Source organism: Callorhinchus milii, unplaced genomic scaffold (genome assembly GCF_018977255.1).
Source record: "Callorhinchus milii isolate IMCB2004 unplaced genomic scaffold, IMCB_Cmil_1.0 Scaffold16, whole genome shotgun sequence".
Taxonomy (NCBI): Eukaryota; Metazoa; Chordata; class Chondrichthyes; order Chimaeriformes; family Callorhinchidae; genus Callorhinchus; species Callorhinchus milii.
Window position 1 is genome coordinate 6,296,396 of NW_024704757.1, and position 19,792 is coordinate 6,316,187.

General features: G+C 40.5%; 1 protein-coding gene across 2 annotated transcripts in view; it reads right to left on the reverse strand.

Annotated features, from left to right (window-relative positions):
- The window catches only part of mad1l1 (mitotic arrest deficient 1 like 1), a 337,784-nt gene that overhangs the window by 156,235 nt on the left and 161,757 nt on the right, over window positions 1-19,792 (reverse strand). For both annotated transcript variants that reach the window (XM_007905757.2, XM_007905759.2), the window contains exons 14-15: window positions 14,612-14,700; window positions 8,084-8,174 (exon numbers count right to left, since the gene is read on the reverse strand). In XM_007905757.2, the coding sequence (XP_007903948.1) occupies window positions 8,084-8,174; window positions 14,612-14,700 (180 nt within the window). The remainder of the gene's footprint in view (window positions 1-8,083; window positions 8,175-14,611; window positions 14,701-19,792) is intronic.

Below are 19,792 nucleotides of genomic sequence, written 5' to 3' on the forward strand. Positions count from 1 at the left end.
CTCCAACATCTTATGTCGCACAAACAGTCGTGGATTGAGTGAACAAATTATTTTTTGTTGTCAACGGATTATTACCCCTGGAAAAGTGATCCACCAATCGACTAACAGCCGGGTTTCTACTTACTGCTAGGTAAACAGAGGCGTTTTGAATAAGGAAACTTGCCCAACGTTTCGCTGACCAGGAATCGAACCCAGGTCCTCTCGCTTGCAAGGCGAGTTCGCTAACCACTACTCTACAGGACTCCACTAGGCTACAAAATACACAGTCAATCCACTTTACAGTATATCCTGTGAAGCTCTTTGAGACGTCTCGACGACATGATGAGGCGCTATATCAAATGCAAGGATTATTATTATTAACTGATTCAATTGTAAGGGTGAAAAAAAGCAGATCCCATCAAAAACTGGCAGCTGCCTCCAAAAAAGGGCACTACTCCTACAATTACTGGATGGCTCAAATCCAGACAATAGGATCCACTGGATCACACTGTTGCAACAGAACAAATCTGCTGCCAATCTCTTCTCCACCCACCCCCCCAAATCATACTCCTTTCTACGTTCCTGCTGCCACCATCCTCTGGTCTGTGCCACCCTGAGTGAGCATGGAGGAATGTCAGTAGTTACGTCCCTATTTCCAGGGTACTGTCAGTGGTGTCACACATGTGGTGCAACCATTAGGTAAAACCTGCAGGCCTGGGAAGGAGCTTCAAATCTGAGAGCAATAAAGACATCCACAGACTCTCAAACCTTCATCAGTATATCACTATCTCAGGCCTGCTTTGGGCTTTGCCGAAACAAATAAGTTTACGATATTCTCAATCTGGACAGTTGGAATGAATCCTGTTCACAAACATTACAATCCAGGTCCCATTGTAACAAACAATCTGTTTCGCTCTGTGTCTTTGCATCACTCTATTCATCTCTTCAATCGCAAAATAAAACTGTTAAAAAGTAGGGCAGAAAGAAGAGAAAAACAGGGAGGGTGAAACAAACAAATACAGCGAGAAAGTGGGAGAGAGAATTCAAACTTTTCCTATAATTACTCATGTTTTCCATTTCAGTGGTTTCTATACACAGTCTCCCCCATGTGGTAACTAATTCTCTATACACGAAAGTTACAACAAGCTTCTTAGAGGGAAAGGAACGTTGCAGAAAGGCAGTTTCAGAATACGTGGCATGAATGAAAGCTTAGAGGGTTTTAAACGAGGAATCTAGCTGTCTGAGGAAGCTGCTCTCTGACATGGCCTTTACATAATGGATGCCTTGAAGTAAAGAGAGAAATGTTTCTGGTCCCTGCGGTGCCGGTTACTCAGAGTTTCTACTTCACTGGCTTCCAGAGAAGTTATTAGAAGTTTTTGAAGTAGATGCTTTCTTTCTACATGGTTCTACAGGGGACTTATTAAACGAGGCCTTTAGGGAATTTGTGCTTACCTCATAGACAGACACTAACTGCACTATTGGAGTGGATTTCCACACTCGTTGAGCACACAACCCGACTAGCCTTAATAGCCTTTTCATTTGCATCTTGAATCTTAAATTTTCTTTGCTACATTCAAACTTTGGTTGTTTTTAATTAAAAAAAAGCACTTTTTGTGAAATGAATCCTGGGATTTTCCAAATATATTTTGAATATAATCATTACAAATTGAGAGGAGTGTAATAGATTACTATGCCTCCAACTGGGATAATAAAAATAAACCCCAAATAATTAATTCTTTTTAAAGCACATTATCAAGTTGAAACAAGTAATTAAGTGTAGACATCCTCCAGATGTGAAAGATACTGTACAAATGTAAATTGTTTTGCAGTAACTTTGTGTAAGAATACACAGCAGCCTTTTAATAATAATCCTTCCATTTTATGCCAACGGTTCCACAACCAACCAAGAAATTAATGACCAATTGCTGTGGTGTAATCACAGTAGTTGAACGGCAAATGCATTGAGAACAGATCAAGGTCCAAAAGGTCAAGAGTGGTGTTACCAGAACCACCTCAAGATTTGTTCAAATGCAAAATATTGGCTTCTATCTTTCATTTTAATCACCTAATGTGTGGTACAGACTTCCAGCAAGAAAAGGTTGCAATTGGTTCTTGAATTGTATTCCATTCATGCTACTGATCCTAATCACAACAGCTGCCTGAATGTTATCAGGCCACTCACTCATGGGATGTGATTTCAAGGCCCTTCACTGTGTCTACACATTCTCAACAGTAAAAAGCTTTAACACATGCTGGCAGTAAAAGGTCAATCGTAATACAGTGGAATCCTCGCTTGGCAAATGTCAAAACTAAAGTCAAGTATTTGATGGTGAAACAAACCTCCATGTCTTTGAAGTATCTATAAATGGGAGAAATGTTTCTACCCATTTCACTGAGAAAACACTAGATAATGGATGGAAACAAATCCAAACATGCCTCAGTCAATGGGCCCTAGCACCAAATCTATTAACAACAATGAGATGATTGTGTTAGTATCTGATATGCATTCACAAAGATCTGTGGAAACAATGATCGGATGAAAAAGCTCCTGTCAACAAGAAATTTAAATAGGAATGAAAACATGAAAGAAAGTCCTTTTGAAGTACTTTCATCCTTTGATGAGTGAAAAAAATAGAAATCTTTACATTTAACGTTCTCCCTGCAGCCTGGCCTATTAATTTATACAACTCCAGTAGTGCCTCCATCAGCAAGCAGAATCCAAGTAGTGCTGCAAACTGACATCTCTTCCAACCCTCGCTCACTTTGCAATTTAGATCAGTCAGGACCAAAACTGGTGCACTTGCGCTGTATAAACAGAGTACTTACCTCATTGAAGATGCTGAATGTAGCAACAAACGCGTAACACATTTCCATATTGCACTTCTCCCCTATGGAGTTGTCTAAACATAGTCCTAATCTGCAAATGTTAAGTGTGTGTAACATTAGATTGCACAGGCTATTATTTTACAACTTGAAATCAAAATTACATGTTAATCCAGTGATTAATCACTGATTTTATTGAGGGTTTTGTTCAAATAAAGTTAAAATTGTGTGGAATGTTTATCTGACACTGTTACCGTATTTAAACTGCAATATCAGACGCTGCAGTGATTTCAGCACCAGGAATAGCAGCCAGCTGTAGACTGCCTGCAGTAAGCAGCCAAGCGCAATTGGTGTATCTAATGTGTTCCAACCACGGAAAACCACTGAGAAAGCAGCAGAATCTCAGAAATTCAGGAAACACAGAAATGACACAACATCCTTCTCGAATTGTTTGAGAGGCAGGAAGCAGAGTTAGGATAAAAGAGACGTTCTCTAACTTGCGAGCAATGACGTGATGCCCCTCAAGTTGTACAAATGTAAAGGGGAGTATGTCCAAATATTCAGGTGCCACTAAGCTCGGAAGCAAAGTAAAAGGTGATAACACAAAGAAGGTGCTGACACCTCCCAACGTGAAAGGCGCTATGTAACCTCAATTTGTTGTTGTTGACAAAGTAAATAGGGAACATTTCCTCATTCAACAAAGCAAGAAAGCTTGAATGCAACTCTTCATTTGTAGCCAGGTTTCTTCTACAGGAGATAACTCTTTCTTTGCTCTCTGCACGGTAAATAAAATCATAATCGAACCTGTACTGTGCTCTACGCAGTCCCTTCACAATTGAAGTGGCTTTGTCCATTTTTATTGAAGAGCCTTCACTGTAGAATTAATGCATTTAAGTACTACTCCACTGCTGCTTTTGTCCAAGCCTTATGTCTTTCCCCTCTCACTTCATTCTTGTGATTATTTATTCATTGAAAGTGCGGAAAATCAGGAAGCTCAATTGTTTCTTACTTAGCCAGATAACTGCCCAGGAACAGGCCAGTGAGCACCCCCACAAGCAGCCAAGTGCATTGATGTTTTAGTCAGTAGAAGTGCATTTTAGTCAGTGAATGAACTGAAATCAAGGTCATTATGTCACCAATAATGGGTGACGGTGAAAGAGAGCAGAATGCCTGATTTCATTGAGAGTGAGAATAAACACAAAACAAGGTTCATTGCTGACTGCTTTTAGATACACACGTCACTTAAAAGTCACTAATTTAAGCGATGGCACTGCTCACAAACCGCTACGTTTCACTGAATAAACAGAAGTGCTTTTATGGTTTCTATGCAAGCTATTAAATCTATAAACATTTATCTACTGGTCTATGAATCAAGATTGGAATAGGCTGTCCAATTCTTTCTTGATAATACTGCATCAGAAACACTTAATAGTGAAAGTTAAAAGAACCTTTTATTTACATCCAAGTCTTTTATTGTCAAAATGATTTTTTGATTTATATCAATTTCTAAAACTTTTCTACAGTAACTTGCTTCAGAACATGGAAGCTGCAATCTTCCTTTTTAAAGTAAATGTCTCTTTTATTATTAAGCACTGCAGTTAAGGTGCAGTGGATTAGGACTTCCATCCGATATTAATATTTGTGCATCAAAGAATGGAATGACACAAGGTAAAGAGCAGCATCAACTGATTTCTACGTGAGAATTGCTGCAATTATAGATATAGATAAAATCAATTTTGAGGGGAGAAAGGACATTTGCTGCAAGGAGGGACTGTAGCAAAGAGGGAAAGTTTTTTTTTAAATAACGGCAAATGAAGAAGTGTTCCACTTCGAATTTCTAAGTTAGAAGCAATTTGTGAGACATTACTCAGCCCTACCCTAGGGGTACTTTAGCTTGAACAGCAGCGCCTTGAACATTCAGCAAAGCCCGACTCATTGAGAAAATGGCTGCACTTTCACTTTGGAAACTGCTTCTGACTCTTAGATGCCTCAGATTAATTTCTGAAAAGGAAACTCCACAGGTAAGTGCAATCCCTGAGCTCGCCTATGAAAGGGAAACATTCCTTTTAGTTTTACATTTTGCATTTTCATCAATGGGGTGCCTCACTGGATAATCACGTCCTCAACCCTTTGCTCTTGTTACTGTGGAAATAGCTGTAATCTTAGTTGTGTTTTCTTACTCCATTTTCTTCCTTACTCTGTTCCAATATCCCCTGGTTCCACCTGGTTGCAATTCTACAAGTATCTGATGGAGAACAGCGGGGAGGTATTTTCAGTTTCTACGGGCAGCCTAGTTGGACAGATGCTCTACTCCTGTCTGAAATTGTCACTGTTACTCTGAGATTAACAATTCTGGAACATAATGGATAGTGACAATATAGTGGGTGGAGAGCATGAGGCCATGATTGAAGAGTGGAGAATGCTGATTGATGAATGCTCTTTGCAGATTTCCCCAGTAGAAGTTGAATGAAGTCCATGATAGTGTTGTTTTTGCATGGTCTGTGGAGGAAACCTTTTCCTCAATCCTGGCCGGCTTCAGGCAGACTTGCTGAAAAGAAGACTGTGTACAGAGTCAACAAAAGCTTTCCCCAAATCACTCCAATTTGAGTTCTGGAACAGTACTGAATGGATGTAGCTCTTCAGTTTTGATCAACAACAACAACTTGCATTTATATAGCGCCCTTCATGTGGGGTAATGTCCCAGAGCACTTCACAGTCTGACAACGAGCCAGAGGAAAGTGGGAGGTGATTGTAAGCACGATCAAAAAGAAAGATTCTCAGGGGAGTTTGAAGATGGGGAAGGAGGGGGCAAGATTGAGGGATTGAGTTGCAGAGTTTCAGAGAGTAGTGGCTGAAGGCACGGCCACCAAAGGTGGAACGGAGTGCACATGGGACAAATAGGAGGCTGGAGGCAGGGGTTGAGTGGGAGATAAGTAGATCGGAGAGGTAGGGAGGTGCGAGGGAATTAAGTGATTTGAAAACGAGCGAGAGAATCTTGAAATCGAAGTATCAATTGGGGCCCAAACGTCCAAAAACAAAGGAAAAAGATGCAAAACAAGCATATACAATGCACCTGAACAAAGCACATCCTAAACAGAGCAGGATATCCTTCTTGCCTCCAGCAGCCATGCTACCAAATCGCTCTAGTCTTAGGCTAGAAGGCAAACCGCTTCCCTGGGGTCTTTCAATTATTTTCAGCAATTCTCCCCAGTGCCATGTATATTATACAAATATTGATGGCTGCAACAGGAAACTATTGACCCCCTGTTTCCAGAATGATTGCTGTTCTGTTGCCAAAGCTAGGTCAATAGTTCAAATACTACAACCCTCAACCACAGTCAATATTTGCATAATACATGTGGAATAAGGCAATTCAAGAAAAAAAAATTGAAACGTGCTTTTGTACATTTATACATGAATTTCAGACATGGCTGGTTCATTCAGAGAATATCTATTATGTTAGATAAAGTTTACAACATCAAGAAGAGGCTCGTGGCTATCCTTTATATCTTCCACTGGAACCACGACTCCTGGAATTCCCTCTACAAATCCCACGACGGATCAGTTGTTCACTGGCACTGATGATCACCATTTCAAAGTGATTACTTATGGATCCAGCTAAAGGTCACTGGTGAGTTGACTGCATGAACAAGCCGGCAGATTTAACCAGTGATGTAATAAGGCGAACAAGATAAATTTACAAAAAGCGCTTTTTCAAAAAAACACCTGATAAGAGCAGTCTCATAAGCATGACAAACATGTGTGTTTCAAGAGACCACATTATTTTGATTTCACCCGTACCCCCCTCCCTCGCCACACACACACATATTAATATATGAAGAACAGCAAATTACTACTTGAAAACTAAACACTTTCAAACAATACCAGTCCAGCTCCTATCAAGGAAAGATGGCTGTGTCGTTTCAATGAAGTCAATAGCTGACACAATCATGGGAGGAATTGTCTACTGTGTGAGTCTCATATTTGAGAGAAATATTTAATACAAATTCCACTATAATGTAGGATTGTTGAGACTGCCTACACAAGTCCTTACCTGTATAGCAGTACTATGGAACTGATTACTTTGGTATTTTCCTTCTCAGCTCCATCATCCAATTCAATACGAAGCAAAGTTACAGATGCGAGAGCATTTAAAATATGCTGTAAACCTCTGCCACCTCACTACGTCAAGGATTAACACAAATCAACCCCGTCATGCCTTCAGCAAAGCGATGGCTGCACAATGCAAAAACTATTGTTAGAGCCCAACTTCTCAGTAACTTTAACCAACTGCTCTGAAGCTTTGACACTAGCCACCCAATTAAACAAATGCTCAATGACAGGTCTGTGCTCTAACACACGGTGGCAGAGCAACTAAATGCTCCCTTTACTATCCTCCCTTTATGTGAACTGTCAACAAATTCTTCCTCGAGAATTGGTAATAAAAGACATTGGATACAGCTCTAATAGGTGTGGAGATAAAATCAATAGCCTCGTGAGTCACAGGTCAGAGCGAATCTACTACCTTTCTGTGATAAGCTCAAATGGAAGATTTTCTAAATGCCTATAAACATGAACATCCACCTTTAGAAAGAAGAGTGCCATATAAAAATTGGGCATATTGTACGTTTTCCTCTTTAGAGTGTCTGTGCTCATTAAGGCAAAGGATGACACGATTGGCAAGCAGAACGTTTGCTTCTTTGCACCTGTCAACAGTGCTGACACGAAAGGGGTCGGGTGCAGCGCGAATCAGATGCAATGTTGAATTTCAACTTAACCTTACAGAAATGGGCTCTGCTGGAAATCCGCTCACACCTTGCTCAGTGAAGCAAAACAGCGAGGTAGAGAGGAAGATATTACACAGCAAAGAGAGCAGAGGGCGTGCATGGCATTTAACAATAAGCAAACACACACTGTGGGGTGGATACAATCTGCGGGATTTCAAAATCTCAACACAATTAGGTGGAAAGTCAAGTTTTCAGCTACTCAATCAAGTGGAGAATGAGGTCGAAACTGCAGCATACAAGTTCCAGTATCAGCCCGCAGAAAATAAAAAGCATTCATGCAAGATGAAATCAACTTAAAATCCACAAATGAAGTGATACCCGATCAGATTTCTTCCCTCATTGAATTACTTGCATTGCTGGTTCACCTCTCTTATAGAATAAACCTGCTGTTTAATCCCTATGTGGCTAACAACTCTCTGAGCAATTCCCTCCAAATATCTGTGTGGGCAATATTTCACTTGCTATTGCAGCTCTGTGCCCTCGAGTGCCTCTACCTGCAGGACGTTGTGCTCCAGTCTCATCTGCAGCATTTTGTTCTCTTCATCCAGACGGCTTCTCTCGGCCTCCAGCTCCTCAATCTTCTGCCTGCAACAAAGAGCAGAAACCCCACAGTCACTCATCCATCTGCTTTCTATTAGCAGTCACTGAACTGGCTTATGAGCATCATTATAAAACATGAAGAATAAAAATCCCGCTCGGACTGCCTCGAATTTAACTGTGTCATTTTCCTCCATCTCAGTGCTCCCACAAACTCCATGATGCAGATTAAAAAGTATATCCACGTAAGGGATTACGAGGCAGTAATATCAGTGGCTCAGATAAGACGCTAACATTCAAGAGTGAAGCTCGAGCATGAACATCTGAATCCCAAAACGAGAGACAGCCTTCTCCTCACTCTCCATCTCGGTAGGATATGAAACCACAAATCCAATACACTCACTGCATACAATCTACTGCCAACTATTACCTTCCAAATGTTTCATTTCAAACACATTCTCGCACATTAATAAAAGAATTGCCTGTATTTTCCAGTTGGTAATTGTGTTGTGAATGACTGGTCTCAGGTGCCAAAAGGCAAGAAAACAAAAGTTTTTATGATGTCATTTGTTTCAAAGAAAGGCATTTTGTTTTCAACAAGAGTAAAGTAAAATATATAGAAAAACTACAGCATGCAATCACTATCTTAAAGTCTGTTCTGTGCCTCTGAAGCTACTTACAAATACGATGAGGGGAGTAATGCAAAATGTGATATTAAACTTGTCGGTCTTAACACAAGTACAGTGACTCACTGCTCAAGCCAATCCAATTTCCATGTCCTAGAATCCATGGGAAGTGGATTTCTCTGGCATTGAAATTAAGTTGTACTTGTCCAATAAAGTAAATTCCACCACCACACAGACACTGCAAAATGTCATTTACACAAGAGAAAGGCAACCAATGTGACATTGGTCTTTATTGGCTTTTAAGTTGCAATAAAAACTTTCAGACTGAAACCTTATATTAAAATGTCTGATAGAAGGAATTTTCTTAAATGTATAAATATTAATCTTTAGATTATCCAGATTTAATGTGCTCTTTTTGCAATATTTCTGTGATCTGTGGAAATATTAATTTAACATCAGATTGAAGGATACCTACAAGTGTTGAATGTTCAGATTTTATTCATTTATTCATTTTATTCATGGAGGGCAGAGGGAGAAAGAGAAGCAACACCTCCATTAGAGCTGTATAATCATCAGCAAAATATTCAATTAATTGATACTTTGCATTACACACGGAATAACAGACAGCATAGCATGGAAACAGGTCATTCAGCCCAATAATGCAGGACCTGATTTTAAGGCCCCATACTACCATGTTATAACCAGGTCTGACTGTAGTACTAATGGCCGTAAAAATATACTTTCTTTTGAACGTCTTTGTTTTCAACTGTCTTGTACTGTAGTTAAAATACAGGGTGAGCATTACTGTGAGAAATCCCATCATAAAAAGGTTTTGCAGCTACCCCTCAGTGTAGGGCTGAATAGCTGGGACAGGGTTTCACAGACCAAGCCCCTGGTGCTGACCATAACTGAAAATAAGATAATAGGCATGTGCCACTTTGGGTGATCAGACCAGATCTTGGAGCTCATTCAGACAACCAGTTTCTTGACTATAATAATAATTGTTGCATTTGATATAACGCCTTATGTTGAAACGTCTTAAAGAGTTTCACAGGATTTACATAAAGTGCAGTGAACAACTCCTCCATCCACAGGCTGCAGATCATCCAGAACTCTGAAGCCTGTGTCCTCTCCCGCACCAGGCTCCATGACCCTATCACCCCCATCCTTGCCCGACTCCACTGGCTTCCCATCACTCAGAGGATACAGTTTAAAATCTTGGTCCTCACCTTCAAATCCCTCCACGGCCTCGTTCCTCCCTACCTCTGTGACCTCCTAACACACTATCAACTTGTCCACTCCCGCTGCTCAGCGGCTCCAGCCTGCTTCACATCCCCCGCCTTGCCCCCACCCCCCACTGTTGGCAGGCGTGCCTCCAGCCTCTCTGTCCCCACCATCTGGATCTCCATCCCACAATCCATCCGCCTCGCCCAGTCACTTTCTTTCTTTAAAATCTCTTCGACCGTGCCTTCCGTCACCCTCCTACCGCTACCCTCCCCACCCTACACCCCTTCTGATCCAAACCATCAGCTCAGGTGCGGATCCCTGACTGGCCAGCGCCTTGGGACGTCCTCCTGGCAAGAAAGGCACTATACAAATGTAATTTGTTGTTGCTTAAGGTCAAGGTGTCAAAATGCAGAGCTGTCTTGCTGCAGCAATGATATGCTGGTCCACTTTGTAAATAGGAAACACTGTTTGTTAAATCTGCTGGTGACATCTAACGGCAGCACATCAATAATGCACCAGTGTAGTCTATTTTTATTGCCTTCCTTTTACAACTGAGTTTCAATGTAAGCAAAGTCAGACTGGTTTTGCACCATCACGAGTATTCACAAAGGACCCACCAAGGCAGGGAAAAATACTTAAAACACATACCAAGATAAATAATAAAAGAAGGTGCACATCAAAGTCTGATCATGGAACATTCAATAAGAAAATGGCGCTTCAATTCAACACTTATCACCCAATGACCTCTACCCGTGAGAGGTCCCTGGCAAGCACAAGACAACACTGTTATTTTCATGCATTTTCTCAGAAACAAGTTGCAAACCTCCGTCAGGGGACCGGCTGTAATGACAGCTGTCATCAGACGCTGTGATTTCAAAGCGATAACACACACGGCTTCTGTCTGAGCAAGAGAGTGATTGTGGGTCTGTGTGTGTGAAGGCTACAGCCATGCTCCTCATCCTTTCAGTACACAGTACCTCTTCCTCGGCCTTAGCACAAGTGGATTTAAAAGCTATCCAGATTGCAAATGAGGTGCAAATTCATTTACTTAGCTAAACTGAGAGTGTTACAAAACTAACCATTATATGGATTACATATTAAAACTGCCTCTCATTACCTTAAAATCTTTCTGAGATTGATTTACCAAAATACTGACGTTTAATGCAGCAGAGAGCTCACAAAGATGCTGGGCAGAAATTGAATTTTTTGCATTGATACAGTAGAAGGTAATATTCCCTGATCTCTGGGAAAATATGAAGCAAACATCACGGGGTGGGGGGGCACAACACCCAACCGTGACCACTGTATGGCATCGACACTGGATGAAAAGTGGAAGGTGCTCAATGTCTGCGGACTGTCCTCCTTTATGCTGCCAATCATACACATAGGTATGCAAAAAAATACAAAAACTGTAGCAAGCACCCTGGGCTGGAAATAGCCCTTTGCTCAGCACAATGAGTTCTGGTTGGAGATTTACAACACAATAAATGAGAATTTTTTGTTGAGCATTAAAGACTGACATTATAAAACCTTCTGGAAGAGGGTCAATAGCCACAAAGCTAAAGGTACGAAACATGAAATTACTATTGGAGTAAGGCTGTCCATTCTGATTATTACTCCCTCTCGTCTCTCTCTTTCATGTTCTTGCAATAAGAAGATGAGTGGATGCTCAGTGATGTCGAACATGCTGTCAATACTTACAGCACAGACTCATACAAGAAGAATGGCTGCTGGGGTGAAGGACCAAAGAACAAGTACCAATGGAACAACACTGCAGCATCAATCAATACTTTCAAGTGTCCAGTGCGAAAAATTGGAAAGAAGAGTAAAATTGGAGTCAAGCTTAGGTTCAACCTTGCCCAGGCTGATGAAAAAAATGTAACTAACTGTAAGAGCTCAGAGTTCAACAGTCTAAACCTAGTTCCAAGCAAACTGCAACTCAAAGCTTCCCATTTGTCTCTAACTGTGCTCCTCTTTGCTCAGTGAGGTCACAAGGAAACCTACTAGGATCCATTACAAGGGAAATAGCCTTTAAATCATAACTAAGGCAGCTAAGGACAGGAAGTATTTGTTCACACAGAGGTTTGTAACAATGTGGAACGCTTTGCCTCAAAAAGTTGTAGAGGCAAAATCAAAAGGGACATTTAAAATAGAAACAGACAGGTGCTTTGGTAGAAGAGGTATGAATGGTTATGGTGAAAGGGCTGGATATTAGGAGTAAAAGATCTAACCACACCTAATAAACTGGTGAAATAGGCTCAATGGGCTTAATGGCCTTTCATGCATCCTTTTGTGCCTAAAATGGAGGTCTTAGTTTATTTCTGAGTTTCCTTTTTAGAGATTAGCTAGTCAAAGCCCGTTCTCGAGAACAAGTGGCTCCTGCATTCAAAACCTTGCTGAAGACCTATCTCTCAACCAAATGGTTGGCCCCTTTTCTCCCCTCCGCTCGGGTTCCCAATCAGCTGTGTGAAATGGTTTGAGATGTCCTCTTAACAGGAAAGGGCTAAATAAATGCCAACTCTTGCTGTTGCTGCATTAAAAAATATTACACCTGTCCTTGGGGTGCTTGCTGCTGATACTGGGTGCAAACAATGAGGAAACACTTCATTTCCTAGCAATGATGCCCCTAACAATGAGCAATGTATTGAATGGAGTAGGGAAGGGGGAGAGATTTTTAAACTGGAGTCGTGTTAGAATTCATTTTCCAAAAAGGTTAACCTAACTCGTCTGATAGCCGTGTGGAATGAAAGCAAAAAATGATATCAATTTCTCATTCTCAGTCATGCTTAATTGAGTTAAACAGTAAAATTGTCAAATCTGAGTAAAATACTGCTGCGGTCAAGGTCTCAGGTGCAGTGCCACCACACCTACACTGGTGAAATAGCTCAAAGCCTATAAATCACATGATATGGCCACAAGGATGAGGTCAGAGCCAGGAGAGAACAACGGTAGAGGACTATGTGGGGCATTGAAGTAGAAAGGGAAGAGACAAAATGAGCTATGATGGGGCAATGAGGACAGGCCTGGTGGAGCATAACAAGTAAAGAAAAAAGTTTCGCCCACAAAATATACAATCAATTCACTTTACAATGTAGTCTGTGCAGCGATTTGAGATGTCTCAATGCCTGATAACGGGCTATTTCAAATGCAAGGATTATTATTATTTTATTATAAATCCACTATGAGATAGTAAAAAAATCTGAAAATGCAGGGAAAAAAACAAACAAGCCGTCGAATAAAAACATACAACGGATAAAAGATTTGCACATTGCAGGAGGTTTTTAATTACAGTGTAGAAGGAATTTATAATATGCAAATTGGACCCACAAACACAGGTAACATTATGAAGTTAGCCCAGTCCAGCTGGTTAATGTAGTATTTATGAGCCACTGGAGCTTTAGAGCTGCACAGTTAGAACTCACAATAATTAGCAACAAGCAGCGAATATGCAACTGGCTGCAGGACACAACTCATTGCTTGTGTTCAGAGTTCAGTGCTCAATCCTGTACCTTAGTGGTTAGAACACTCGCCTCGCAAGCGAGAGGACCTGGATTCGATTTCCGGGCAGGGTGAAACGTTGGGTAAGCTTCCTTACTCCACATGGCTCTGTTTACCTAGTAGTAAGTAGGAACCCAGCTGTTAGTCAATTGGCGGATCGCTTTTCTGAGGGTAAAAATCCCTTCAAATACATAAATAATTTGGTCACTCAATCCACGAACGTTTGTGGGACACCGCTGTGTGCAATTGGTTGCCGCGTTTCACCCAAACAAAAAAATATACAGTCAATTCACTTTACAGTATATTCTGTAAAGCTCTTTGAGACATCTCAAAGACGTGATAAGGCGCTATATCAAATGCATTTATTATATTATTATTATTATTGTTTTAAGTTCTGAAAGGACTACCAAAGCATATGCAAAGTGAGAGTTTATGCCCAACATTTTATCACCGTATTTATACCCCTGCCCTTCTGTCACTGCAACTGTTTCCCTGGACTTGGAGCCATGAAAATCAAATGAACAGATTGTTGCAACGACCACTGGCAATGTGCTAATGCTGCTGATTCACGCCTTCAATGCTGCAGCAGCAACAACTTGAGATAGAAATATGGCTAATAACCCAGAAAGCCCTCTGGCAGAAGGACTATTAAATGGAGTGGAAAGTTTTCAAAAAGTTCTCCAAATGTGAAAGAGAAATAATTTGTGCTACGCAGGTAATCTGGCAGAATAAAAGAGCAATTTAAATATGCTGCAAATGAAAATCAGGAGCCCCGAGGAAGGAGAATGGAGCATGGATTGGAAGATAAACCACCTTCAAAGAATGATAGGAAGGTATCTCACTTCTGCATAGACTAGTCTAAACAATATGGTCATAGACTGGCAGATCTGGGCTCTATTGTCAACTGTGTTTCCCTCATTGATTTCACCCTTTTCACTAAGTACAGGAACTAGGAAGAGGGTTAGGCAAAGAGCTAAATGGAGTCAAAATGTCACACTAATTAGAGGAGGAATGAAAGCAAAAACAATTAGTTTCCATTCACCGAAATAATCTAACTTTCTGTTAATACGATATTCTGGAAGGTGACTTTATTTAGGATCTTTCTCAAGTGTAGATGCCTCCAACCTTTCTCACCTCAGTGCATTTCCCTCCTCACTGGTGATGCAGTTGCTGCTGTCAGTGGTAGCAACCTGGCTCTTGAGAACACTCAGCTCTGCTTCCAGCTGCGAAAGGAAACAAAGAGATGATGTGACTTTTCTTTGTTGTGCATGAGCTTGTTAATTGAAGAAATGATGAAACTCGCCAACAGACAAAAGGACTGTCAGAGTTTTGTGTGTATGTCAAGGAGAACAATGATGTGCTCAGGAATACAAGTCTTCCACATTAGACTATGTGCTCATAGAGAATGGAATTTAATAAGTGACAGAAGCGGCATATCACACCCTTTGCTGCTGCCACATGGGGGTCTGGAGTCATGTTACTTGTGACGTTCAGAGCTTAAAATATGTAAGCTCAGGACATTGGGATGTCGGGACTGCTCAATTTGGGGGACTTTTTGATTAGCGACTATCAATTTTTTTGTTCTGTGGGTGAATGTTTGTATGGTGAAGCAAGGGATGCCTAGGCTAAGGTCTGGAACAATTTTACATTGCTTTGCACATAACTTGGCATATAACACATTCAATCCTCATCTACAGGTAAGGTTCCGATCACCGTGCCTAGAACAGCGCCTTAAGGTCAATTTCAGAAGTTCACAGTACTATGGCAGTATGACATTTCTTACGTCCCTGCATGAGACTGGCAAAGCCTCTGGACTGTAGAGTCATGGTGAGTGGTAACAAATTGAAGATGACCCCTGAATTATTTCACATAAAATCCTTTTAAAAAAAGAATGATTTTCATTCTCATCTCATCTCCAATTAAAGATGTTCGGATACTCTCGGAACGCAGGCTCAGTCCAATTATCCCTCTCCTCCCCAAGACCCATCACGTTGGACACATTGGTCCTCGTGCATACAACACCAGCCTCCAGTACCTACAGCTATGCCACCAGATGGATGCTCCACAAATACCATTCAAACCAAACGTGTGAGCCAATGTAAGGAAACAACAGCTAGTGCTTTAGAACAGCTAGCACTGTGTATAAAACACAGCACACACCCGTGTGTGCCAGTAACTGCTCTCTATTTCAGTAAATAACTTACTGTAACAACAAATTTAATTGAACCTTTAACTGACAAACTTCTCTGTGCATTCTGTGCTTTTAAGCAAGGCTTCGTTATTCAGTTAGATTCAAACCTTTCATTTTCAAAGTATAATTTATAAACTTGCGCCAATTGCATTTTATTTTAAAGCTGAATAAAAATAGCCAGTCCAGTGCAAAGAGTTCTCTGCTGCTTCAATGCGATGTTCCATTTGCAGGGGTCCAATTTCTAGTTAAGTAAAAAGCATCTTACATCCACAGGGTTCCCCTGTGCTTTCTGTAATCTGGTGAACAAAATTACTTTGTGCAGCTTTTATGTTCTCTAAAAGGTTGGAACCTAAATAGCTTTTTTTTAACCAAAATGTGAATCATGAAAAAGAGAGGAATTTATACAATTCTATAATCCTGTGTACATTCACCATCCTCCTGTCTAATCACATGATTACACATGCAAAAATAATAATAATAGTCCAGACATTTCATACAGAGTCTATAATATCAGAACGACTCAAAGCACTCCACAGATAATTGCTGTCAAGTGTGATGCCTGTTCATTTGTAAGCAAAAGTATGTGTGGTTTTAGCTGTAGACGATTTGGCTCGAAATTCAGTACCAAGACACTGATACCAAGACATTGATATAGGAGGAATATTATAGTTGAAAAAAATTGTCAAAAGTTAAATAATCCACTGGGACAAAGTAATAATGCCTCACAGAAAAGCTTGCTGAATTGGGGGAAGAGTTCTATCTAAAGGATTTGAGACTGTGTAGTACCATATTGCAGTTTGATTTTCTCTCTATGAACAGATACTCAAAACAGTTTCAATGAACTGAATGCAGATGGTGCCATCTAGTTCCCGCTCACAAATGTTGCCAGTTAGAAATTGTCTGTGTTTTTCAGTCAGGCAGCTGTGCTTATTGGAGACGTGAAAAGGGACCAAAATGTATTGAAAAATCTACAACATTTCTATCAGGGATTATAATAGCACACTGCAAATTTTTTTAAAATTGCTGGAATAGAGAGCTTGGATAGTTAGTGCTTTCAGTATCAAATGCCTTTTGTATCAGAACACGATCATTTGTAACGATGAACATAAATGTCTGAAATCAGCCAAAGTCAATTTGAAATCAGATCCATTAAAGTCATTATTTATAGATGACAAAAAGCTGTCATCGCAATCATTCACACGGAAACAGGGAAAAAATTTACAGTCACCATCAGTAGCTGTGAAAACGCTCAATACTCTTTCACGTGGGAAGATAGAAACAGCTTCAACAGAAACAACCACTGCTCAGGGTTCAGTCTATGTCAAACTATCTGCATGTTGCTCTTACGGTTTAAGAAGACATCTAAAGTCACATGACTTCTTAGCTCTGTGGTACATTCCCAGTTATATCTCATCCTATGTGCTGTAAGGATATAAAATGCGTGCCTTAATGCTGTATTAGTCACTCCTCGAGTTTGCTTGTTCCAGTACCTCAGCAGCAAGTCCAAAGCCTGCGAGTGTAGTCTTTGCGGTAAGACTATTGTACAGACCACTTTATATCAAGTGCCAGCCATCCAGGTATTTTAGGGTTGTCTGTCATGGTTGGTGTTGGTACCATTTCAGGCACAATGTGGCCAGAGATATTGTTTTCTAAAGAGGAGCTCAAGCAAAACATGAACCAGAAACACTGCCTAATCCTTGCTCCCAGTTATATCCAGGTTTCAATCTAAGATTTACAGGAAATATTTGCTCGAAACCGGAGGATGTCTTTCATCAACTTCAATTGGCAAGCTCTAATTCACAGGAAATTAACAAACCTATGTATATGGTCTTACACAAGTCTGAAATTTAATTTGCATTTTTTATGTAAATTAATAACCATCACATAGGATGCAGGGACATATTGTAGTAGGCATTCCCCAGGCTTTGTGCAGAAATACAAAGTCACAAGCAGATTAATAAGACAATAAGTCAGTGCATGGCATCTTTAAAAATCTAAACAACATTATATGTCATTTGGGGAGTGCAGATAATAATAATAATAATCCTTGCATTTGATATAGCGCCTTATCACGTCTTCGAGAAGTATCAAAGCGTTTCACAGAATATACTGTAAAGTATTTGTGGGCGTGATGCCATTGATATGCATCCCTGTCTGTATTCAGCAGAGAGGAAAATTAAAGTGCTCCTGAAACCTTTAACACCAGGTGATCGGAAGTTAGTGCTCCAGTGAAATCAGTGCCATCCATTTCATACTAATGCTATTTTTTCGGAGAATTGCTGGCAAAATCAAGCTATGAAACGTGCAGCAGAAACTCAGCATTCGATCACTAATACCAAGATATAATTGTTCAAATACCATTCAAATTTCAACCTATTTCTCCCTTTCTGTTGCTGTAATACTGAACCAAATTTAGTACACCCGTGGGTGAGAGATTACAATAGATGTGCACAATCTCTCTGACTCTCAGATTATTCTACCTAAATAATTCTCCAGAAGCAGAATCCTAAACAGTTCTAAGAACAGCTGCTGTCCTTTTCCTACCAAATCCAAAGTGAAGGTAGTCTTATATTGAGGTGTCTCTAGACCCCTTTTAACCAATAAATTGGAGCTATTTTTACTGGAACAATAAAAGATACGAGGGAATTTAATAGAGGCCTTCAAAATTCTGAAGGATTTTGAAAGGAGAGTGAAAGATTATTCCCAATGGCAAGTGAATCGATTATAAGGTGGCATAAGATGTCACTGGAAACATTTTTGAGCAGAGTACAGTTAGAACACGGACTGCTTGCCCACAGCAAGGCACAGAGACAGCGAATACAACACTTAAGGGGAGACCAATAAGCATTTCAAGATGACCAGTATAAAAGGCTAGGGAAAGGGAGTCAGGAATCAGGATTCAAGTATTTAGTTCCAATAGGTTGGCGAGCACCAGGAGAGGCCTTCTTGTCTGCTGCAATTTCTATGATTCTATGATCAGTCAGAATTCTATGATCAGTCATCTCTCATCCCTCTCATGGTCTACTTTAAAGACTGATTTACCAGACTATTTGGGGGGCTATTCTAGGTCCGAAGCCTGCCTGAACAGAAAAACGATGCATCAATCTCCTTCACTGGAGAATGTAAGAAATTAATGGACCCTTGAACCAGGCGAGGCACCTCCTTCCAAAAATGATGTAAACGAAAACTCAGAACCACTGAGCACCTGCTACAGACGCGAGGCATGAATTATGCACAAAGTCTCTGCAGCAAACAGCAGCTCTCCACCTCCAGCCAACAATATTACTGTCAGTCTTCCGACCTAACTCTATTCAGGGTTTTTAATCAGAAAGGGGAAATTAAATTTGAGTCTCACCCGGACCCTAAAACAGAAATTTATCTCTCTCCTTCCTCCCAATATCCAGACAACTTTCGATTATAAGCAGAAGCCTTGGGTGCTGCAGGGAAGACTAATATAGCATTCATCACCAGTGCTGCGATGCTAGGCTTCAGAAAGGCTCCCCATACCTTAAGTGACAATAAAAGATGAATAGGATGTAGTGTGGATGCCCTATTGGACACCATACACCACAAGGCATACTGTCTGGCCAGGAATACACACACCCCATTACATTTCCCTCCTTCTGGAAAAAAACAATTATCTGCCTCAAATTTAATTCAATTTACTTTCACAATCTCCCAAAATATATACATTCATTTCCCCTCAGCTACTGAAATAAGACTTTGCAGCTTGAACAGAAGATCAAACACAGATATAGTAGTCTCTCTCAATCAGGTGCAACTAGCCATGGAAGATCAGTGCAGATGAACTCAAAGGCAAGTCTTCATTCTGCAATATTAATTTCATACTTTGCCAAAGTCTCAGTTTCCCCAGGTACTATGTAAAATTAGACCGCCAGCAGAATCAGACAATATACTTATAACACTATAATAATCTCAAGGGTTATTATTATCTCTATACCGCCTCCAGCAGCAAGCATTCACCTACAGCTCTCTAACTGTTTGGGCATTGGATCACTAACATTAAATCGGGTTAGTAAATGGCTTATTTTGCTGGAGCAAATATCTAAATGTCTTCTTAGATACCAGAAAAGTCTAACTTACGGGCCCTGAAAAAATGGGAT